Here is a 25,263-nt window from a genome sequence, read left to right on the forward strand (position 1 = left end):
GCCACCCTCCAAAAGCATTAGATAAAGTTGCATTCCTACAGCGCAAAGGTGTGGTGGGCTACAACAAGAAAAAGAATTAACTCAAGGGTCCCAGGTTACAAACATTAAAGCTACTATTTACACCAATTATATTAACCAATACACTGCCAGGGACACAGCAGGTAAGGGATATGGAGACTTAGCAGCAAACATTGGCCCAACAAGTGAAAATCCCTTCACCAATACAATTTCTAATCAATCTTTTAACTACTCAAAAGAATCTGTGTTTAGACAGTTTAGAACATCTCCTGCCTCTCACAGTTGGGAGGCTCTGAACAATCACATGAGGCCGGAAAAACCTATTCAGGCAGGCTAGAGGATTTCCAAAGGAGTTTGTAAGTTAAACACTGTCACACCCAGGAATTATTAACTGGAGCTGTAAGCTAACTTTTTTCAGAGAGGTAGTGGGGGACAGCCCCCCGTAAAGTCAGAGGTGTAGGTGAAAGCACAAAGCAGAAAGTAGGCAGACTCTGGTTTTGGGGGTAGATTGCTCGAGAATTTCCAGGGAGACTCCTGAGGCTTGATCCCGCCTTTGCGTATGCCAAGCCTCCTTCCTCATGACCTTTGCCAGAGGCGGAGCTCGCTCCCCGCAGTCTTGGCTAGAATCTCCATCCCTATCAAGTTCAGTAATGGTGAACTAAAAATAATCCATCTACCCACCCCCAGCTCCCAGAGAAGGCAAAGAAAACTGCCTATTTCAAAATTTGCTATTCGAAGGAGGAAGGGAGTTAAGTCTCCCTGAAGATGTAACATGCCCAGATTCGCTTTGCCATGGATGTTCATGCCACTCTTCCTGAGTGGTGTGAAAACCTTAAGTCCAGGACTTAAAGAGGTCAGTGAACCAGCAGTGCTCACAAAGTACAAGAGAAACAGGGCTTATGAAAGCTAGCTGACAGGTTAGCTTTCATGAGATAAAGCCCACCGTAGAGTTCTGATACTGGAATTAGACATGGAATCAACCCTGAATATTTACTGGAAGAACTGATGCTGAAGCTCCAATACTTTGGCCATCTGATGCGAAGAGCTGACTCATTGGAAAATATTCTGATCCTGGGAAAGACTGAGGGCAGAGCCTGTGAAGTTAGTGAGAAACACATGTAAAGACATAAGGATACCACGAAGGTTGAAAATAAAAACATCTTTAAAAAGAAACAATCAGTACAAAAATTTACCAAAGACCTGAATAGGGATTTTCAGTTCAGTTCTGTCACTCAGTCATGTCCAACTCTTTATGACCCCATGGACTGCAGCACACCAGGCTTCCCTGTCTATCACCAACTCCCAGAGCTTACTCAAACTCATGTCCATTGAGTCGGTGATACCATCCAACCATCTCACCCTCTGTCATCCCCTTTTCCTCCTGCCTTCAATCTTTTCTAACTAGTCAGTTCTTCACATCAGGTGGCTCAAGTATTGGAACTTCAGCTTCAGAATCAGTCCTTCCAATGAATATTCAGGACTGATTTCCTTTAGGATGGACTGGTTGGATCTCCTTGCAGTCCAAGGGACTCTCAAGAGTCTTCTCCAACACCACAGTTCAAAAGCATCAATTCTTTGGTGCTCAGCTTTCTTTATGGTCCACTCTCACATCTATACATGACTACTGGAAAAACCATAGCTTTGACTAGATGAACCTTTGTTGGCAATGTCTCCTTTTAAAATACACCATCTAGCTTTTGTCATAAGCTTTGTCATGGCTTTTCTTCCAAGGAGCAAGCATCTTTTATTTTTTTATGGGAATTTTACCAAAAGGATTTTGGTGAATTTAGATTTTACCAAATTTTAATGGGAATTTTACCAAAAGGAAACCTGAACCCAAGAAGCACTTGAAAAGATGCAAACCTAATGAGTGGCAAAGCCCAACAGCACTTCAGTATCAGATGTAGGTGAGGATACAGAATACCTAGAACATTTAAACACTGCTGGAAGGGACACAAGTCTGCACGATTCTGCACCATCTGGGAAAGGTGGACATCGTCACGGCCTCTGGGCAGTGGTTTCTGCTCTTGGCTGGGTGCTTGAGGACTCTAGCGCACAAAGCCACAGGCATGCTGAGTGGTCTGGGGGACCACCTGTCCGTCAGCAGTAGGATGAACAGGTAACCGAGCTGTAACCTAGCATCGCTACAGACAACAGGGACCAGGCTCAGAGAGACAATGTGCAGTGAAAAGTGAGTGCACAGAAATGCATAGGGTGCACTCCACATCGCTTAGAGATACAAGTGTGTGTAAAACCACGGCAGAAAGCCAGATGCCTGCCCTTACATGTACATTCAATCAGTCCTTAGACTTTGCATGCACCTTATAAATATCCCTCATCTCTACTCAAATAGTTTATAAAAATTAACTTCTAAGAACCCCACAGCCTTCAGACGTGGCAGCAGTCAAAAGGCCACGAGATGTCCAGACACAGACACCTCCATGCTGTAATTCAGCATAGATCCTCAGGTACTGAGCGTCTCTAAACCCGAAAAGGGAAAAAAACGCAGGCCACTGACAGCAATGCTTAATTATATGCAAGTGTTTATTTAAAATAATTTTCCAAGTTTTCCTGTAATTTAACAGCTTTTGCTTCACTTTTATCCTCTTAAACAACTAGAAACCAATGCTTACATTTTCTGTATTTTATCTACGAATGCTATTTTAATAACATCTTTATTAATACTAGAACCAAGATATATCAACCAACAAGCAGCACAGATTTAAATGACCTTCCTGGTAGTTACAGTGTGGCTGGCAGTTTTTGGACTTTATCAGATGCTGGACACTATTCACGCCATCTCCCACCAGTGGTCTTGGGGAAGGGTTGCTCCCCCCTTCAGGCCTACTTCCTCTCTGCAAAATAAATAAAGCTTATCCTGCTGTAAAACCCCATGAATGCACTGCTCATCACCTTCAATTACTTCATCTTTATTTGCAACCTCTCCACTTATAAAGCATAATTATTCACACTCAAATATAACATGATTCATTAAAAAATAAACACCCAAAATATCCTCAATCATTCTAATATATTCCCATTAATAGATAAAGGGCTTTCATGTAAAATTTAAGTTTTTATTTCTACTTCTTCAACAGTAAAGTCACAACTGTAAAACAAATGCATTTAAAAACACAAAAGATACATTTCAGTGACCAAAAATTGGCAATGATTATGAAAATCTATTATACATTTTACCAAGGCCAACAGAACGAAAGCTGATATGAAAAAGTCAATCTTCAAATAGATCCTTAACAAAAACTTCCCTCATGAATAGTAAAATCATTTAAGAAAAGGTTATCTTTACATACGTGGACACTTGCTTGAAAAACAACAAAGCTGGGGTGGGGGTACAAGATAAAAGTATGTGGGCACCAGGAACTCAAGATTCATCTCCTAAAACACGTTTGTTTAAAAAAAAAATGACCATTTCTAATATAACTGTATGAAACAACTGTTTTTCCTTGACAGAAATAAGATGGGCACGCACCAGTAACTACAGCTTAGTAGTCCTCTAAGAAACCCTGTGGAGACACTATACCCCCAACCTCCTAGCCCCCAGCTCAGTCACTGGTATAAAAACCAGCAGCTTCCGTGAAATCATCTTTGACGTTACTAAAGGGATCCTGGGATAATTCATGCTCAGAATACTTGGAACACTTGTTTTTACATGTCGAGTTTTCAGAATTGAGGTGTTTTTGGCACCGTCCATGTGTGAACCTCTGCAGAACATCACAGTCCTTCAACTGCACTGTGACTGCATTTCCTCAAGCATGTCTGATCAACAGTTGTAACAGTGATGCTGGTGGCAGTAAGTGACACTCTCAAATTCTTCCTTCTGAAAATGTATATAATCCATCAGAACACTAAATAGTCAATAGGCTACACTGTTTACTTTCCTAAGCAAGGAATGACTCTTCAGGCCCTAGTAAGCTAAGAATGGCCTTTACTACCTGTTTTACCACTGACATTCAAATAATAAAGTATGTGATACTAAGCGAAAAATGAAAACCACTGTTATTTCACCACAAGAAACAACCACAAAATAAAAACATGGGAAGAAGTTAGATGAGCCCAATGCAGGTCCCAAGATTAAACTACGATTCCAGATTTTCAAAGCAAAAGACATCTCCACATCATTTCTGTGAACACTCCCGACACCACAGAGGTGAGTTTCAGACCAGGGCAGGCTGTCCTGCCCTACCTGTCCAGCGCAAACCTGCAATCAACCAGAAGTTCCCTCTGCTAAAGTGCACCTGTGGCCAGCCTGCTCGGGCCTGACTCACCCACGAGCCATCGACAGTCACACAGAACTATGCCTCTCCTGAACCAAATACTCTATACAGTGGACGACAAGGAAAACAGTCCTAAATACACCACTACCTTCTAAAACTTTGAAGTAACACAGCCTCATCATGTTTAAATACTGAAAATGTCAAAGGTCCATACAAACTAAGAGCTGTATTAAGCATGTACGTTTTGCTCTGATATTCACTTGATGTGCTCTTAAAATCTTGATGAGAGAAGCAGACATTTTCCCCATGTCTTTTGGCAACAGATTCAAAAGCAAGATTAGCGGTGCTGTTGAATTCCATGAAACGTGGGTTTTTAAAGCTAAATTATTCAGTATCTGCATTGTTATTGCACTCATACATTGCCCGGAGTAGGTCTACAGCAACTTGGCAGTGGGGACTGCAGCGCAAGTAGGGGGTCTGCAAAGCGTCTGCCTTCCTTGCTAGACAGAGTTCCCAGGCAGAACTGTACATGACTGCAGTTCAAATCCGATCACATGCGCTTCACGATTGTGTCTCCCTGAGGGAAGTTAAGTCAAGCCCTCACCACTAACTAGATCCGTCAGGAACCAAACGGGGATCTGCAGACCCAGTCCTGACTACAGCTGAGTTCCACTCCTGAAGCTGCTCTGAGTTAAAACAGCAATTTTTCCAATTTTAAAGAAAAATATATTTTATAAAAGGGATTCTTTTTAATCACTGAATACATCATTTTTATTACTAAGACAGAAACAAGTTATACCTTTTTCCACTATAAATTCACTCTGATGAAAGAAAGAATTCTCTTTTAACTCCTAACAAATGCTACATTTTCAAGACGCAAGGAATTATCAGTAGGCATCCTTTCTTTTTGCTCTAAGCTACTTCTCCCTGAAGTATGTCAAGTAGGCTTTTAGAGACTCTGGCAGGGGCAGCTTCATGATCTTCTCCCGCAGCAGGTTTTGGGGTGGCTCCTCCGGCTTCAAGGCTTCACCCGGCTCCTTCTCCTCCTCCTCTTTGTCTTCCTCCATCTTCTCATCCTCCTCACTGTCGAGAGGCTGGGGGATGAGTTGGTTGCCCACAAAGACGTAAGTGTTAATCCTCTGCTTGACCCGCTTCCTCTTCCTTTTGGGCGGAGCCCTCTGAGGAATCCCCTTGGCCTGCATCTCATCGTTTATGAAATTCCTAAGTGTGCGTCGGATGTAAATGCGAGCCAAGTCCTGCAGGTTCCTGACAGCACAGGGGGCTAAAAACACATGGAAAACATAAAAAGTGAAACATTACATACTGTTCACTTCTGAGTGAACATCAGAAGACAGAGACTTGTAAAAACTTTGACTTTCATCAAACAAAGACTCAGGGAAGAGCACTGACTACGTGCAGATCACTCCAGCACCAAGGCCAGTGGATGGGGTGGCAAAGGTGTTGTGGGCAGACAACCCAGGCACATGCATAAACCCTCTTGGGAAGGACAGGTAACTCACAGCAAGTGGAGCACAGAGAACTGAGTAGTCAGGGGACTGAGGGGCAGGGGCAGGGCTGGCGACAGAAATGGGGGTGTCAGCCCACCATAACCTGTTGTCAGCCCCATGACCTGCTAAGACCAGGGGGGCAGATAGGGGAGGCAAACATGGAGGGGTCGCCGCAGGAGGTGGGGTGGAGAATCACCCAGGAAAGAGCTTCAGAAGTTACAAAGATGCTAAGAAACACCTCCATCTTCTCGGTGGCTCTGCTCCCGACTCCCCCGCACACCGGGTGCTCTTTCGACACCTGTACTGTCTGCCTCTCCCGCCAACACTGTCTGCTATTCCAGGGACCCACCACACCGATGCCCTGTCACAGCAGCCCAAGTTCAGAAGAACCCAAGGGTCCCAGAGTGGAAAAGGACGCAGACCTGCTTCAGCCACTTCTAACACTCCCAAGTCCTAAAATAGCTTCCACACGAGCTTCATTTAAACGTTCTTCTGATAATACAGAAACTTTCAGACAATTCTCAGCCCTAATTATTCAAAAATAGTGTTTTCTGTACTTTTATCCTCCTGGTTCCTAGTCATGAGAAGATCCAGTGGACCAGACAATACTAGTCCTGACTGCTATTGAACTGTAGTGTGAACTGAAGCTCTCAGGCCACAACTACAGGGAAGGTTCTCTCTAACACACACAGTCAGCTCTGTTTATCTCCCACAAGGGTACTTACGGAGGCCCACAGAGTCTGGCTTGCCGTTGTCATTCTTACTTGGCTGCACAAGTGGAGCAAATGACACAGCAAGGATGTTTTTACTTTCCCAAGTGTTCTGTCCAGTTCGCATAATTTGTGTTAACTATTTAGAGGGTGAAAAAAAAAAAACAGAATGGCTCCATCAGGGAAGTGGACCACCTTACCCTCACAAGTTTAACAGAAAAATAGCAGAGATTGCTCTATAATCACTTGTATTTGAATGCACCCAATTATCTTCATTTAAATATTTACCATAAACGAGTACAGGAGGAATCACAAGTACTGGTTTCACAACATATTCCATGCACACAAATGGCTCTGCAGGTTATATTAACATGGGGGTCTGATGTCATCAAGGGGTGTTATTCTAACACACACCTGCCACTGGCTCCCAAAACACACGTCTCACACAGTTGTGTAGTTAAAGTGTTATATCAGTAAAAACGCATTTTGATTACTGAACCAATGAGTCAACTTCACAATCTTCCAGGGTGGTAATAAAATACAGATTCTAATCCCAACTTCATATTTCATGAATAAATGTAATTAGTCACAAAGGCATTAGAGCTTTCCCACTCAGCAAACACCCATCAGCAGTACATGGCTTGATCAGGACAACTCAGTATTGTCAATTAAAAAAGTCAACCCATTATTATATTTTATATTAGCATAATGTATATAAGAAATATTCAATAAAATACCAATGGGAAACCATATTTTAGATCTTTAAAAATATATCTTTAAAGGAAAACAGGAAAAAGATGATTGATCTGGGAGTCTCAACTCTGGAAGCATTCAAGTTAATGTTTTTCCAAGAACGTATGTTAATGAATGCTTTATAGTCTCTTTTTAATAATTGATAAACACAGTGTGATGAAGTCCTCTGACCTGCAATTCACATGCTGTGAAAGTAGAGAACTCTCAGAGACGCCAAGATGACCACACTAGGTCCCAGTCATCTGGGACAGTCCAGCTCCCACTTACAAACCACAGGCTGTTGTACACATCTCAGACTTAGGTTGCTGCTGCTGCTGCTGCTGCTAAGTCACTTCAGTCATGTCCAACTCTGTGCAACCCCAAAGACGGCAGCCCACCAGGCTCCTCTGTTCCTGGGATTCTCCAGGCAAGATCACTGGAGTGGGTTGCCATTTCCTTCTCCAATGCATAAAAGTGAAAGTGAAGTCGCTCAGTCGTGTCCAACACTTAGCGACCCCATGGACTGCAGCCCACCAGGCTCCTCCATCCATGGGATTTTCCAGGCAAGAGTACTGGAGTGGGGTGCCATTGCCTTCTCTGCAGACTTAGGTTAGTATGAACATAAAAGATACTTTTTGAAATGTATATTTATAAATTTTAAAGTAAAAGATCCACCCATTTTCTGAATAATTATTTCACACGTTTATTATACCTAATAATTCCAAATCAAAGGCAGGCAAGTAGGTGAAAAATAGTTTCAAATGAGTCTGCTGCTGCTGCTGCTGCTGCTAAGTCACTTCAGTCATGTCTGACTCTGTGCGACCCCACAGACGGCAGCCCACCAGGCTCCCCAGTCCCTGGGATTCTCCAGGAAGAACACCAGAGTGGGCTGTCATTTCCTTCTCCAATGCATGAAACTGAAAAGTGAAAGTGAAGTCCCTCAGTCGCGTCCGACTCCTAGCGACCCCATGGACTGCAGCCCACCAGGCTCCTCCATCCATGGGATTTTCCAGGCAAGAGTACTGGAGTGGGTTGCCATTGCCTTCTCCCAAATGAGTCTATGTAGTACTAAAAGAAGATCTAAAAATTTACTGGTTTCTGAAATGGAGTTAAGTAGTTCCAACCACTCCTTCAGCTAGAAGAGGCCACCACATTCAACAGCAAGGACACTGGTGGGTCGGGGGGTGTGTGTGGAGGGGCAGCATGGCCAACACCACGCACGGGCAGAGCTCAGCTTGGCTCTTCTTTCCCTAGCTAAGGGGCTTTTTCCACACCTGCTCTGGTTAAGAGCTTTGAGTCCATTTCAGTGCTTTCCTATACAGGCACCTGTGTGGCGAGCACTTCTTCCTCAACAATCCCAGTGCGCCTTTCACTGGCGCATCAGCCCCCATCCTACACTGAGCGTGTCTCCCGCGCCATGGAGCAGGACGGTGGTCGCTACCTGGTCCTCTATGGGCATGACCAGAATGCCCCCGACTTTCAGCAGAATCTTCATGTAGTTTTCATGGTCCTTCTGGACCCCAGCTCCACAGTAGATTCGATCATACTGGTGACTGTCCGATGCTATCTGCAGGCAATTACCAACCACAAATGCAGGCTCACAGAACTCAAACCTGTATGGAGAAATAAAAAGTATTTTAATTCATTTAAACAAAAGATGAGACCTAAAAAATTAACATAATCCAACTCTTTGAAAGTGAAGTTTTACTAAAATTATAAGGATAAAATATCATAAAATTTGAATTTGAATTATGTATATTTATGAAATCTAACAGTGATCAAATATATTGTTTTATTATCAATGACACAGTGTACATTTTCCCAAAACATCAACCTCTTTTTTCTCCCACTCTGAAACCTTACTTAAGGCTCAGAAGGTGAGTATAGTGAAAAGCTATCACAATAACACTCTTGTGACTGACTAACTGAAACAGTCTCTAACATACATAGTTAAAACCCCAATACACTAATAAAACATGTACAGTAATTTCATGAAAATACCCTCTCAATTTTAAGTTGATTGAAATTAATATGACCACACAGCAAAGTTATCATCTGAGGACAAAATAATTTGCATTAAAAGGCTCAGTATGCAGTGAAAAATGTCTCTGAAATCATTTTTATTTTGTAAAATGCATCCTGCCCTTTGGTAATTAACAGACTTATTACCAGGGATTCTCTGGTGGCTCAGATGGTAAAGAATCTGCCTGCAATGCAGGAGACCTGGCTTCCATCCCTGGGTTGGGACGATCCCCTGGAGGAGGGCATGGCAACCCACTCCAATATTCCTGCCTGGAGAATCCCATGGACAGAGGAGCCTGGCGGGCTGCAGTCCATGGGGTCGCAAAGAGTCGGACATGACTGAGCAACCAAGCACAGCACAGACTTTTTACACAATATGTTTCCATTAAATTCACTAAATATACAGATACCCCATGGTCACTGATATTTAAAGAAGAGTTTCTCAGAATGATGCCCAGTCCTTAGCTTCCTGTTCCAGGGTGGGGAGTAGGGTGGGAAACAATGCAGACCCTGCCCTCTCTTCTCGACACCCACAGGGGCGGGTGATCCTAACCCCAGCTTCTACTATGACTTCTACTATGACTACTTCTACTATGACAGTGCCCACACTTTCTGGGTGTCCGCCACCCCCAGCACCACCCTGTGCCCAGCTGCTCAGGACAGGTTCCCACCTCTCAGAGGCCACATGGGGCCCTTCCTGGCTCTGCCCCCATCCCAGAGACACTGCTGTAGCCATGGGTGGAATTACAGGCCTCCCGTCATTTAGAGGAAATACTACAAGGTCTGTGCTGTTCCTGTGCCTGCATGGCCCCTCCCTCTCTGCTGCTTAAATGCCCAGCATCCCTTCAAGACACAGTTCAAATATGAGCTACACTACACAAGCACTCTTACCCAGCTCTTCGGGAAGATCTCAGTCTTTCTACTTGCATAACACTCACGAAAGTATAAACTTACATATGTAATGGACAGCATTTAATTTCTCTATTATACTCAAGACTATTGGACAACCTAAGATTGTCTAAAATACAGCCAAAACAATCTCTTGGCCTTTAAATAACTAGATATTGTGGATCACATGGTTTAATCATCTCAAAGTTACAGTAAGCATTCTTTGAAAAGAAAAAAGACTAGTATTTTCAATCTAAAAACCCTCATTATTATAAAAATTCATTTTAAATAACTTAATTTTACAATAATTTAAGCCACTCTTAAAATTTTCTAGATGAACGTGAGCAAGGAATTTAAGTAAAATTATTTTGTATTATTAAACCTCTTTTATCAGTCTGTTAAATCAACTTAAAAATATGCTTATAGTTTAAAAGCTTCCTACAGCTTACAGAACTATTATCTACAAAAACACCATTACAAGTAAACAATTCGTGTTATTTTTATACACTGTCATCCCAGCAAAATGAACTATAAAGGACTGAGTGCCTGATTCTAAAATCAAATGTGACTCTGGTCAAGTGGCTTGACACTAGCAATTAGCACAATTCACTCCAAACATTATTTGTGAAGCCCCTGTTGTGTGTAAAGACTGGATATGCAGTGGGAGGCACTCATGCCTAATGCAGTGAGAGAGACAACAATCTCACCAATTAAAGATGAACTTATGGAGACAGGAGGAGAAGGGGACGACAGAGGATGAGATGGCTGGATGGCATCACTGACTCGATGGACGTGAGTTTGAGTGAACTCCAGGAGTTGGTGATGGACAGAGAGGCCTGGCATGCTGCAATTCATGGGGTCGCAAAGAGTCGGACACGACTGAGCGACTGAACTGAACTGAACTGAATGAGGGTGAAAAATGCTCTAAAGGAACACCACTCCAAGTATGGCTGAGGATGCAAGGGAACTGACAGGCCTGGGGAGCCAGAGTAAGGCTCCCCAAGAAATGGTGAGTTGGGATCTGAAAGGTGAGACAGGGCAATCAACCCCACTAGCCACCAGCCTTGTGCAGACAGGAGCCCTGTGGCTGCTGGAAAATGAGATGTGGCTGGTGGAAAATGAGATGCACGGAAAGGATAAAAATCATATGAGATCTCAATATCTCAAATATTTAGCATGTAAAACATCTCAGGATCTCGTTTAAATACGTGTGTATGTGTGTGTATTTCAACAGCCACGTAAACTGAAAGCACTAAGCAACCACCCTTCTACTTTATCAACTGTGAACAGGAGCTTCAAATACTTTCCTGAGCACAGTCTTTCCTCTGGGACATTCTCCTGCTTTCCCTGATTATCCCTTTGAACACGTCTTCTGAACTTTAATTATATCTTCATCACCTTTTACAGTCCTCAAGAAATACCTATTAAGTGAGAAACCTAAGAAATGTAATTGATTTGTCATCTTTTCCATCTACCAACTTTGAACATGAACTCAAACTTGACAAATACGCTAATTACAAGAATCTCAGGACTAGAGAAACAGTTACAGAAAAAAATGTGTGCCTGTGGCACCCTCTAAATCAACATGATGGTTCTTGCTTTACTAAATTGGAAACTATAAATAGCTGTAGTTTCATGTTACCAAACACATCATTTTTCCCACAATGTACCAAAAAAAGCAAAACTTAAACAGTAAAAAAGCCAAAACAAAACCACCGTGCCTTTAATAAACCAACTGTCACCTAACTTAAAAGTGCTTTTTAGTGGCCTCTCTGAAGATCTTAAATAAGCCACCCTTCTTTATTCTAGGAAACAAAGGCTTTTCCCCTAACAAGGCAGATCTGAGCCAAGTATACTATCTTATTTCATTTAGGAAGTGTTACAAAGAATCATTACAGAGAAAAGTTAGACCTTTACATTTACAAATGATTTCTACTAATGCAAATGGAACATACACTTCTAACATGTATAGGGGGTCTTCGAAAGTGTGAAGACCCTTTCATTTAGTATACCAAATTCATTTCCTTTACCAGCACACTCAAATTTGAAAGTTTAACTGAACTGAGGCAACATTCCAAAAGGAGTAGTAGGACTAGATTATTTCTAGATACAAAATAGTAAAGTTTCAAGGACATAATCAGGGAGAAAGGTGTGATATTTTAAATATAAACACTAAAACACAATGACTTAATAGTTACAAGAAACAGCCTAGCAGAGACAGTGTTTCATCTGGGGACTGTTTATTACATCCACAGCTGTGGCTTCACCTTCTCCAGTAATAGGCAAGTCCTTCATGATAGTAAAGGAAACAAAACAACTCTCAAACTGCCTATACTTACAACATTATTTTTTAATACATACATGGGTTAAAGATGATCCTTCCTAAAAGGACTTGGAGAAGTGTTAGCATTTCTGACTAGGTAGAGATGAGGATCTTACTTAGTTTATATTCTGACATTGAAATTACGGCTTGTTTTTATAACAGCGTTTCATGTAAATAAATTCATACAAATTCTACTGCTAACAATATTTTTCCAAAAATCTATAATTAAAATTCTTCAGGCAAATGTTTACGGATATGCTCATATATGTATAAAGAACAACTGACTGATGTGAGGCAAGAATGACAGCTACCAGGTGGTAAGAGTAAATTACAACTGCTATTAATGTTTCCAGAGTAAAGAGGAAAATAAAAGTTTCTTCCTTTTAGCTTTAACTAGATTCTGAAAGCTGCACCTTCTCTAAGTCTCCACAAACCTCTGTAGGCAAAGGACATATTTTATACCATAAACACAAGTCTGTATAATCCAGAAGTCTGCATTAATGAACCAACCAGAGGTTTTCACTATTTGTAGATTTGCACATAAAATCTAGGTTTGAAAACAGTAAAAGAGAAAATCTAAATTCCACTTTTCACATCAACTACAAATAAAGGGAACCCAAGAAAGGAAAATAAAACAACAAAAATTTTTTAAAAAATGGCAAGAGGCCTACCAAAAGGATATTTTCCATGGTTCTAATTTTAATCCTGAAAGTATCGATCTTGTGTTCTCTCCTAGTTTTCATACTTTAGGGCAGCTCATTAAAATTTTTTGTCTGTTAGTAACATGAAAAGTAGCAATCATTTTTATTCTTTGAAGACATTTTCCAAAACAAAATTTCCCAGGTACAGATGTCTTACACTCCTGAATTCCACCAAGTTATACTTCCTAACCATGTAAATTATCTGTATACAAAAAAAGAAGTAGTTCTGAACTGTAATAACTACAAATTCAATCACTTTAGACTTATAATCATTTATTGATTTAAACCTGAAAACCTAATGGCTTTTTAGACTTACGTAGAAAGGGGAGAGTATCTGACATACCCTTACTAAAACAAAACATACAAACAATATTTGTGGGAAAACCGAGAGCACAGGTATCTTGGTTTATGACATGAGCGCTTGGCCAAAAGGGCACCGACTCCATCACTTACCTCGGCTGGGGGCTCCTTTACAGGTGCACGCTGGGTTATCTTCATCTCCAGATGCACAGACGTTCCATTCACAGCAGGGACCTTGCCAACGTGCCCACATAATTCTCTGATAAGCTGCTAGGAGATCAGGGTGACCTAGCCTTGCCCTGCAGCTTCCCTCTTAGACGGGTATTCTAGGTCTAGGAGCTGACTGAGAGTAGAAAAAACAACATTCCCCTTCAATACACTGTTGAAATCGGGGCTGAAAATTTGCACACCTAGATTATCACGTGCCACAGGATGCTGTCATCAACATTTTAGACTATCGTTCCAGCGCAATAAAGGATTTCAGGGACACAGGAAAGACTCCTATAGTGTTCTCATACCTCACCCAAAACAACCTGCCAAATGAATCACAGATACTTCTTTTTCTTAAAACACTTTGTCAAAATGTGCATTTTGAACTGTGACAGCTATGACAACTTCATTAAAACAAGACAAACTTCACAACCTTCCACTGGGAAGAAAACCCAGGAAAATAATCATCTCTTCTTTTCCAAATACAGTTATACCATTAAAAACTCTTATAACCAAGAATTAAGCTATTGAATTTTACAAAATTTTAAAAACAAAGACTTTACCTTTATAAGAGGTTTCCCTTCCAACTGCACCAAACTCACCTCAGAATAATTTAAACATTATTTAAAGCAAAGTGTTAAGAGTAAATACACAGATTTTTCACTGAACAGAGCTTTAGGAAACGCCATAGGACCAAAACCAATCTCTAAACATTTTAAAGGAAGCGTGACCGGTACATGATATGAGAGTGAGCCTTCATATTTCAACAATAATTTCTTATAAAATAACTTGGGCTACAAACTTTTATTTCTGTCAGTGTTTTATTCTTGGAATAATTTCTTCTTTTCCCAATAATGTGTCAGAAGCTATCAAACCTCCCCTCATACCGTTTCTAACTGATGTTAAAATACATAACTGATAGCTTAGAGGACTATTTTTAAGCATTTCTCTGTCCCACCATTTGAATGTCTGTCATGTTTAAAAACTGTGTTTAAAACCTGTATTTCTCATACAACTACCATCTGAACATGACCGATATACCCAAATGTTCAACTATCGTAGAAAGAGTTCAAAATAATGTTGACTATGTATCTACAGATAGCAAAACTTCTTCAAGTATGCCACAATTCTCTTCAAGATGAAGTGCGACTGCTCCAGTGATAAAGGTGACAGAACACAGTATCATTTCATTTTCTCCAATCCAATATCAATTACGTGAAAAAGGAGCCTATAATCAAAAATAAAATTAGGATACTACACCCAGCCATACATCCATTAAATCTTCTAAAATGTAAATGACTACACTAACCCTGAATTTAATTTAGAATTTATACCTTGACTACACCTGAAGAAGGCACAGCCTCTCCAGCTCATCTCTGACCCCCAGACATCCACCCCAGAGGCAAGTCTCATTAATGAACAGGGCAGGTGTCCTCTGTGATAAAAAGGTTATCATGCATTTAACCAGGCTAAGAGCACTCCCTAAATTCTAACCTAGAGAAAAACAAATGACAAAAATAAAGGTGCCGCTTCAACCTCTGTTATCTGGAGCTAAGCTGCTAGACTGTAATTCATTGGCAATCTTACTGTTGGGAAGAACATTAGAATATATCCGTTTTTATATCATTATAGCTAAATCAGAACTAAACAACAAGACAGGCCTGGCTGAAGTTACGGCCTGTCTGGTCCTGTCCTCCCATCTGGGAAACATGGACACCAACACTGCCTCCAGGACTGTGGGTACAGCTGAGAATGGTGCAGACGACACACATTAGCTGCTGTCATTTTCATAATTTCATTACTGTCTTCAGTACTCACATTGTGACTCATTTATACAACAAACTACAGGAAACAATGGTCCTCCATGCAAACAGAATGAAAATCTTCAATAAAGCAGACAAAGCTGCACTCATGTGGCTTCTGGCAGGACAGCATTTCCAAAACAAGGTACAGTGTCCTTGGAGGGGGGGAGGAGACAGGACCTATTGTCTCACAGGAAAACAGCTCACCCCAAAGCATGCCCTCCAAGGAGTCAGGTCAGCTGCATGCACATTTACACATATTACACAAACACATACATGTAGTTGTGAATAAATGCTATGCCAATTATCAACTCACAAAGCACTTACAGGGTATAATCCAGGCTCCTTTTATCTGACCTCCTCTTCCAAGTAAACACAGCTGGAGAGACTGTTTCGCTTATGGTACATGCACAAAACTGATTCAGATGATCTGGCCTTCCCCTATGAAAGCCAGATACCCAAGGGACTATAAACCTGGGGCTGGAAGACTTTACAACAGAAATGGGCTAAAGTAAGGACGTCCTGGAGAACGCGTGTGAAGAGCAGACCAGGTCAGCACGCTGCGGACAACAGGTTGCATGCGACCTGCACTTGCTCCAATGAAGTGGACGGAACCCCTCACCCACACCTGCTCAGAGCACCTGAGGAAGGCTGTGTACTGCCACAAAGACCACCTAGCCCAAGACACCAGAAATATTTACTATCTGCTCCTTCAGACGCTTGCCAGTGTTTTAGAGAACCTGTGAAATCAAGCGTCAGTTCCTAAGGGCAGGTCAGTGAGTCTGGGAACATCGGAGGCAGAGCACAGGCAGAAACCACACTGAAGAACCTGCCTTCTCTCTCGCCTCGGAGCACAGTAAACTCACAGTAGCCTCACCAAATCTTCGCGTTTGCTGATACAGAACTAAGACACAGAAACAAAGTTTACGAGTATTAACACTGTATTAAGGATATTTTTTTCTGAAAGAAGAAATAGTACCTTCAAGACTCAGGAACCAAGGCTCCTTTATAAAGCATACACAAAAACACACACCTGCACTTTTTTTTAAATTTATTATCTTACATTATACATTCTTATGTTGAGTAGTTTATTGACTCTATTCTTACCTACTATATTTGGGAGTTTATTATGATCTCTGATACATATAAGAGAACTTCAAAGATACAGTTTAAATCATAAGTGATATAATACTTTTGAAAAAGGAACTGGTAAGATCCAAACCAAGAGGATAAATAATACTGGATAAATATTAGGTTTTCGCTTTCTATTTTCTTCCTGTTACACACAATCAAGGTGGCCTGGTCCTAAGTCCTAAGGGATACATAAATAGCGATTTTGTTTCCTGAGTTACTTTATATTTTATTAATTAAAACAAGTATTTTGATGATCTGTAAACAACTAAATATAGTAAAACTGCTTAGGAATATAATTTTTAAAGTCACTTTGCATGGCAAGTTTTTCAAATTTAAAAACTGAAAGTAAATAGAAATATTCTCCACAAACACCAAGAAAAATCGCAAAGAAATCATCAAAACATAAAGACAGGAAGAAAATTGCTACATCTTTATCATTTCTATAACCAAAATCAAATGATAAATGACCCCAAAAGGAGTCCATTAAATGACCCATCAGCTTTGACTACTTAACTTCCAACCAAGTCATGACTTTATGCAAAACGAAGCATTTGCCAGTACCTGCTACCTTGGTAAGCAAGATACCTTTATAATCTGAAGTACACAACTACTATTTCAGAAGCTACCTGAAAACCAAAATAGGTAACATTTCCAGGACTGTTTTTTTAAGAATAGTCTGTTAACAGAAGAATCTGTTTTAAAAGTAACATTTCAGAAACAACCATATTATAAAGCCTGATTATTTTAACTAAAATAATAAGACCATTAAAAATTATGAAGAAACATTTAGGTCAGTCATATCACCATATTTGAGATGATTCACCATTTTAAGAATAACAAACCTGTACAACACAGTCTAACAACAACACTCAAGAAATACAACTGAAGGACATTTGGTGTCTCATGATTACATGAAAACAATTTTAGACATTTTTTTTAAACTTGAGACACTTAAACACATGTAGCCTTCAAACTTAACTGTGTTCTAGATTATTCAATATTTAAATTACATCGACACAGAAAGCCAGCGCTCTGGGACAACCCGGAGGGATAGGTGGGGAGGAAAGAGAGAGGGGGATTCAGGATTGGGGGGACATATGTATACCTGTGGCCAATTCATGATGATGTATGGCAAAAACCATCAGGATATTATAAAGTAATTACTCTCCAATTGAAATAAATTAATTTAAAGCAAAAGAAAGACTTTAAAGAATGACATGTTTTACTGTTTGCCAGGACCATGCCCTTGTCAGCAAGACTTGTCTCCATAGATACTGTAGAGGTGCTTCCATGATTCAAAGTTCTTCCTTGAGCTTGTTCTGCCTGATTAATGACCCAAAAGTGAATTATCTGTGCCTTTATGTGTTACTACCTGAAATGTATTATTATCTAATATATTAAGATAAACCTTAAATATATGCTTTTACTAATATTACTTTCATATTTGCTAAGTTTAATTGTATTCAAATGGTCTTATATGTATAATTAAGTTTCAACACCAAAACAAATACTTACAATAGAAATTCAATAAATTCCACAAAATTCCACAGTTCTAATAAACAATATGAAAATACCCATGCCCACATTTTTAGCAATTACCATACCACTAATTATAAGACAAACAGAAATGATGAAGACACAAAGCGTACTACAATTGAATCTCAATTTCTTACAAAGTAACTTGGACTAAAATCCATTTTATTTCTGCCAAACAGTATGTTTTTCTTGGAAATGGAAACAGAATATGAACCAACATGGTAAGCGCTTGAAAAATGATTCAAAAATGTGAATTAAAGGTTAACTATTTATTAAGACAGAATAAGATAAAAGGACAGTGTTCAGCAAACTGGTACAGAAGATTCCAGTGACCTGCTCAAACTCAACGGACTGATTACAGAACAAACCCAAACCCCAGCATGTGCACTCTCCCGGCTCGCTGGTCTCAGGTCTGGACACCCCTCCCACACACCCCAGCCCTCCCTCTGTACTGAGGACTGAAGCTGCAGCACAGGCTTAAGTTCCTCAGCCCACCAAGTGCCACTGCCAGGGTGTGGGAGGCAGAGGAGGGAGGCAAATGGGGGAGACATGCCAGGAGATGCCTGAACTCAGAAGACAACCTTCAGCTCAGACCCCTGCCCACTCGTAGATCTCTCACCTCTATGGCCACGGCCATGGCCAGATCAGAGCCGAGTGAGGGAGGCTCACACCCAACAAGCTGGGTTGGAACTCTGGACCAGAACTCTGGACCAAAGCTCTGTCATGTAAAGGGACTAAGTTTTAAGCTCAATTCTCATCCTTTGTTAGCCCTTCTCTGAAAATATGACTAGCTGAGAGAAAAATGCCATCTAAATTTTTCAGCTTCACAGTACTATCCACATTACCATCACTGCTTGCTGAATTTAGGGACATGACACACCAAACAGACTTTCCTGCAAGGACCAACGCCTGTGCAGTATTTTTCCCAAGGGAAATAGTTCAGAACAATGGTTTTAGAAACAGATTTCTCAAAGGACATAGTGATATATTTCTATGATAATTTCACTTAGCTATATTATTAAGTAACTTTATGTTTTTAAGAAAAAGTCCTCCATATGCTAAGAGGTATCGCTCATATTAAATTACTATCCCCAAAGGTATAAACACAGTTGCCAAAGATTCTATGGCCAGGAACATCTTTAACTTCTATCTTCAGAAAAGGTACCTGTGTGACATTAATGAATGGAACAACACCCTACTAATAAATTGACAACAGCATATAATTAAAACCTAAAAGTTATTTACTTGTAATCTACTGTATGTTTACACAGAGTAAGAATTAGAACATAGTTTTCTAACTTACTTTCCTCTTGCATTTTATAGCGTGCTGATTTTTGCTGCACTCAATCAAGCCAGGATCAATGAACTAACAGTAGTGAGGAACACACATGTCACTCTATCTACTTATCAAGTGCTTTCAAAGCAAAACCATAGATATGAATACTTACTTATCAAAGCTATCACTATTTTTGATGAAGCTCTCCAGTTTTTCCTTGGCATATTCCACCACATCTGAATGAAGTTCAATCCCATGATTTATTCCAAAAGGACCTGCAATTGTAGCAGCAGCATTTATAAACATTAAGAATGCCTTTACAGAGCTCTTTTAATTTGTTCATTTATCTATCATAGGAGCATTTAAAGAGAACTCAAAATGTATCTGCTGGCCACAGATTTATAAAGCTATATGGAAATATATTTACATTGCTTTAAAAAAGTCAGTCATAAAGAGTTCTCTCAGGAGTATAGTTTATCTGTCAGGACAATATCAGCAAAGAAATAATCACATTTCTATATGAAGTTTAAGTCATTTGCCATTGTTTTCCATTTAGCCATCATAATTTACCATTATTTATCACCTGTTAAAAAGCTTTGTTAACTCTCAAATGTCTGAATCCATGGGCTGACACAGGTGTGCACCCATTGCCCAGTAAATTCTTCCAGGGCTGAGACCACACCCTCTGTCCCTGGAGCTCCCAGGGTCCAGGGGAGTGTGGCCACTGGGCAAACCTGGTAGACGCTCCTGTTCCAGTGCACTTCTGACTTCTTACTTGGTATTTCTTCCTGTACACAGCCAAGGATGGGTGACCATCCAGGAATGAGGAGCAGGGGGGACAGTCCCGGGATGGCTCCTTCCCCAACCCTGGTCCTGGCCGAGAACATGACCACCTGGATTCCTATTTCCTAAGGTGACTGTGTTTCCTGCCTGCCCTGCGACCCCCTGACAGTGACACACTATCTCACCTAGTCACCTCGCTCCTCCCAGACTTCTTCTGACACTGAGCCAATCGGGTTTTTCACTCTACATTTCTTTTTCCAAATTTTAGTTAAATTTTTATCTTACTTTGCAACTGGTCTCCCAGAAAAAAGTGTGTGTGTGGGGGGGGGGGGGCAGTGGTTGGTGCATGGGTGTTATTTTTTGGTTATCTGGTACATATCTTTGGAACTACCTGAATGTGCCCCTACTGAATGCCATTAAAAACACAACATATATGGGAGTGCTACGGACCTCGAAGAACTTTAAAATAACCAAAAAATCACATTTACATTCAAATGAACATTTTTGAATGTACAGGAAGGGTATGAAAATACCAGCTTGTAATCTAGGAATTACCGAATGACAAAAATTAAACCAAATGTTCAGAAACCATCTTCAAGTCGAAAGCAGATAAACCTACTATATTTCTACTGATTTGCTTTGAAAAAAAAAAAAAAACTGATGCTACTTGAAAAATGTATTTAGATGAAAAGATTAAGTAAAAAGGTACTTGATCCATCATACCACATAACAGCATTAAATTCCTTTGCTGCTTTTATACTTTTTTTTAAGTTATTCTGATCAATGTAATCTTTTCACTTCTCGGTTTTTGTTTCATCAAACCATTAGCCTTTATCTGCAAATTAGAGCATCCATTCAATATTATTTAAGATCTCTTATAATTCCTTATTATTAACAAAGACAAATAGACAAAACTTAGAATTTTCTTTTTTTCAAAAAATAAATGAAAATGGCAAAAAAAAATTAAACAGAGAAGTACATACAGTGATGTCACTTTTTAATTTAGTATTCAGTCTTGAGTAGTGTGAAAACTTGGACTTCCCTAAGGAAACAAAAAAGGCTAAGAAACCCTGAATAAAGTTTTGTCTTGTTGTTGTTCGGTCACTCAGTCGTGTCCGACTCTTTGCGACCCATGGACTATAGCACACCAGGCTTCCGTGTCCTTCACCCCCTCCCAGAGTTTGCTCAAATTCATGTCCATTGAGTCAATGATGAATAATGATGATGAACAAAGTTTTCCTCATTTAAAAACCTCAAATTACACTACAATTACTTAACATTATAAACATAGTAAGGAAAATATTGCTCTAGGAAATCTAATTTTTCTCTTACCCTTTTATAGCAATCCACTGAATGTAAAACATTAAGAGACTTTTATATTTTCATTAACTATTAAGAATCTAGTTGTATGGATGAGAGATCACTAAAAGGCCAATATTTCTAGGGTTGAAGTTTCCAATAGAACTGAATGAATAAGCACTCTAAGAAAGGTGTCAAGTAAAGAATGTAGAAGTCTAGGCTGCTATTCAGTATTTCAAACTGCTTTACTAGCAGAGGGAGTCAACTTGAGTGCTCTGGACCAAAAGGGACTACATACTCTCTCACTTAAGACAGCTCTGGTCTCATTTTCCTTTTCTTGCTTTCTGCTCATATAATATCTAAGAACAAAGTGGCAACTTTTAGAAATAAGGCTTAAAGTTTGCTAAGAAAATTTAAGACTTTTTCACATCACCTTGACACAAAATAAAGACAATTTCATTAACATACAATGGATTTGACAGATAAATGTACATACTATTATTAATTCTGATACAAACACCACTGATGATTTAATGGATGGACTTGTTTAATTTTAAAACAACATGGAGGTATATCTTTATTATCACTAATAAATTAAACAGTAATTAATATACTGAAAAGAATGCACTAATAGAAGGCAGAACTTATATGGCAATGTCACCAACATCTCATTTATTTAGAATGTGATATACAAGTAGAACACATCGAGGATATGATAGAAGTGTATGTGATGCTTTTTATTACAGTTCATTTGACACCTGTATTAAACAGAACAGAAAAATAGAACATAGAAAACTGAAAAATATGCAGCTGCTTCCAAGGAAGGGGACGAAGAGGTCTGGGTGGGAAGAGGCATTTCCACCATTACACCCTGTTGTCTAAAGTGTGTCAACACAGGCATGCACAACTTTTTCAACCAAAAAGTGATGTGCTACTCAGAGATTTTTTTTTTAAGTACACTATTTTCAAAGAAATGGATAAATAATACAAAATAATTCTAACAGAAAGATATAAGCTGTCACTGGAGAAAATGAAAAAGGCACACAAAAGCAAAGCCTAAGATTTCCTAACATCATCTAACGTGATGTTAGCATGAATCTGACTGCACTGAGCAGATTCCAACGTTACTCTGTATGTGCCAATGGGAAGAGATCTTTCTAGAAATAATAAATGTTTAATTTCTGTCATACAATTTTTTTTAACTTTAAAAACCCTGTCATACAATTATTTAAAAAAAAATCAAAGTACTAACAGTTGACCACTATCTTTAATAGCTAAGTATTGAAAGAGAAACTTACACAGAAGTCAACATTTATTAAGACATACCATTATTAGAAAAACCTAGATACCCTATATTAGAAATTATTTTTAAGGCTGGCAAAAGTTCATTTACTAAGAGCAGTAACAAATACAATACAATGTCAATATAATAATAAGCTCTAGAGAATGTTTTTCTTTTGTGGTACTTGAATTAGCTTATTTATCACTTTCCAGTTAGTCAATAATCAGAACTTATACATAAAGGTCACCGATTATTATGTCTAGCTATCAGGAGTCTATCAACACCTCCATTTCTCATCTATATACCCCTTACTCCTCTCCTCTCTGAAGTACCAGAAAGGTGACAGAGTGTGGTGTGCAGGTGGAAGGCTGCCCTGGCAGGCGTGGGAACCTGAGAGCAGCATGAGCCGAGGACGCTGTGCCCTCCGTCCTTTGTGGAGAGCTAATCAGTGGAACAGCCTTAGCAAGACCACTTCACAGCACACAGTACGTGACTAGAGGAGCCCTAAAGATGCACTTACTCAGTCACTGGGGCAGGTGGAGGGGGCCGGGGGGTGCAGGGGGAGACACAGCGGATTCAAGGCCAGTGCCTCAGTTTCCAACTCTGGCTCCTACAGCTGCAGTCAGACCAGTCACGTTCCCCGTGAGGTCCTTTCTACTGTGTGAAATGGGTCTGTGGGAAATCACTAAATGATGTCAGAGTCTTTCATACCATAAAATACAAGACAGCTACAAATCACCAAAAATTCAAGCATGCTCTCTTTGCGAATACTATGTTAATCACAGCACCAAAACCGCAGCCTGTTTATAAGTGGTTGTCTACCCTGACTGCACATTAGAATAACCTGAGAATTTTTAAATTAAATGTAAAAGTAGATTAAATTTATTCTGATTTAAACTGTGAACAGAGGCAGGGAGTCCCTCAGGGAGAGGCCCAGGCACTGCAGGTGACCCTAACGGGCATCTTTGTGATCACACTATCAACACTCCCCTCATTACTGCAGTGCCCAACCTAAATGTGTGTTTAAATCTCTTTGGACTATCAGATCTGTGCTCTCTTGGGTAAAATGACATAGAGAGATAACCACCACACACACAAAAAAAGAGAGAGATTAACAACCACAAATAAAAGCATCAGGATAAAACTAAGTATTTACCACAAGAGGGAGTAAGTGAACCAGTTATTTGGTTTCTAGGAAACTAGTGAAAAGTTTCTCAGCAAGAATTAAAACATACAGTCATCCTTCGGTATATGGGGATTGGGGGAGAATGGTGGGGGGCTGACTCTAGGACCAGACCCTGAAAATACCAAAATCTACGGACTGTGGACACACAGGTCCCTTGTATAAATGGGAGGAGTATTTGCATATATGACCTGCACATCTGTACATCCTCCCCTAACTGTCTCAACTACTCAATACCCAATACAATGTAAATGTGAATGTTATGCATACAGTTGTAAATACAATGTAAATGCTATGTATACAGTTGCCAGCATGCGATAAATTCAAGTTTTGCTTGGCAGATGAATCCTCAAACCCTGGATATGGAAGGTCAACTATATATGGAAAAACACCCTTAAATAAACTGCAGTGATACTTCGTTACTAATTCCGGGCATCTTTGGGAAGATTCAGGAGTAACTTTATAAGGATTCAGAGACAGTAATAACAGGTGGAGAGCAGACATGAGCAGGTCTCTTTCTGAGAACACCCTGCCAGTGTACTGCAAAAAGACAAAGCAGTACAAAGGGAGACAAAGGAATGGGGAAGAAAATGAATCAGCCAAAGATTAAGGAATCACAACCAAATTAAGAGAAACTTACTAAGATACACCTATTTTCCTATGGTTTCTCCATTTGATTATATGACGTTAAAAAAGCACTGTCGAACGTTTACTCAATCTTACCACGTTAAAGCTTCAAATTCTTTGGCTAGCAGGGCACACCTAAGACTAGAAACCTGCTCTCTAGATTTGTCATTGGCCTTGTGAGGCAAGTTTTGCAATTAAAGAGGAAGTTCCAGTCCTGTGGGCTTCCCTCAGCTTATGGAATCAAGCGCTGGTTCCCCAGGTGGCTCAGCAGTAAAGAATCCACCTGCCACTGCAGGGTCGGGATCCTGGGTCAATCCCTGGGTCAGGAAGATCCCGTGGAGGAGAAAATGGCAACCCGCTCCAATATTCTTTCCATGGACAGAGGAGCCTGGCGGGCTACAGTCCGTGGGATCACAAAAGAGTTGGACGTGACTTAGTGACTAAACACCACCCAAATCTGAAAAATATGTTTAACAAAATCTGAAAAGGTTGGTTTAAACAATTATGGACCAAAGGCTCAAGGCCCAAAGTAAAATGCATTCCTAAAATGTCAAACTATCAAGAACAGATGTCAGAACCAGCTGCTTTAGACACCTCCACCCAGTGGGCTGATAATACCCACCAAGTCTAACGTGGCTGAGTAATTTACAACTGCAACTCACATGTCTACACTGGAACATTACACCAAAGCAAA

The 25,263-nt window shown here is 40.1% G+C and overlaps 2 protein-coding genes across 10 annotated transcripts in view; one reads left to right on the forward strand and one right to left on the reverse strand.

The window, feature by feature from the left end:
• LOC113903994 (formin-like protein 20) overlaps nucleotides 1-25,263 on the forward strand; it is a 101,981-nt gene that overhangs the window by 2,022 nt on the left and 74,696 nt on the right. Inside the window, exon 3 of the mRNA XM_027560643.1 lies at nucleotides 9,762-9,888. Within this exon, the coding sequence (XP_027416444.1) occupies nucleotides 9,762-9,888 (127 nt within the window). The remainder of the gene's footprint in view (nucleotides 1-9,761; nucleotides 9,889-25,263) is intronic.
• The window catches only part of PCMTD1 (protein-L-isoaspartate (D-aspartate) O-methyltransferase domain containing 1), a 48,742-nt gene continuing 26,022 nt past the window's right edge, over nucleotides 2,544-25,263 (reverse strand). For 3 of the 9 annotated variants that reach the window (XM_027560961.1, XM_027560959.1, XM_027560960.1), the window contains 4 exons: nucleotides 19,568-19,670; nucleotides 8,645-8,816; nucleotides 6,487-6,610; nucleotides 2,928-5,535 (listed from right to left, as the gene is read on the reverse strand). In XM_027560961.1, the coding sequence (XP_027416762.1) occupies nucleotides 5,171-5,535; nucleotides 6,487-6,610; nucleotides 8,645-8,816; nucleotides 19,568-19,670 (764 nt within the window). In that variant the 3' untranslated portion in view covers nucleotides 2,928-5,170. Of the gene's footprint in view, nucleotides 5,536-6,486; nucleotides 6,611-8,644; nucleotides 8,817-13,590; nucleotides 13,781-17,787; nucleotides 17,907-19,567; nucleotides 19,671-25,263 lie in introns of those variants that run through there. The other 6 variants (XM_027560965.1, XM_027560962.1, XM_027560963.1 and 3 more) reach the window with 5 other exon arrangements.

This window comes from Bos indicus x Bos taurus, chromosome 14 (assembly GCF_003369695.1).
Source record: "Bos indicus x Bos taurus breed Angus x Brahman F1 hybrid chromosome 14, Bos_hybrid_MaternalHap_v2.0, whole genome shotgun sequence".
Lineage (NCBI taxonomy): Eukaryota > Metazoa > Chordata > Mammalia > Artiodactyla > Bovidae > Bos > Bos indicus x Bos taurus.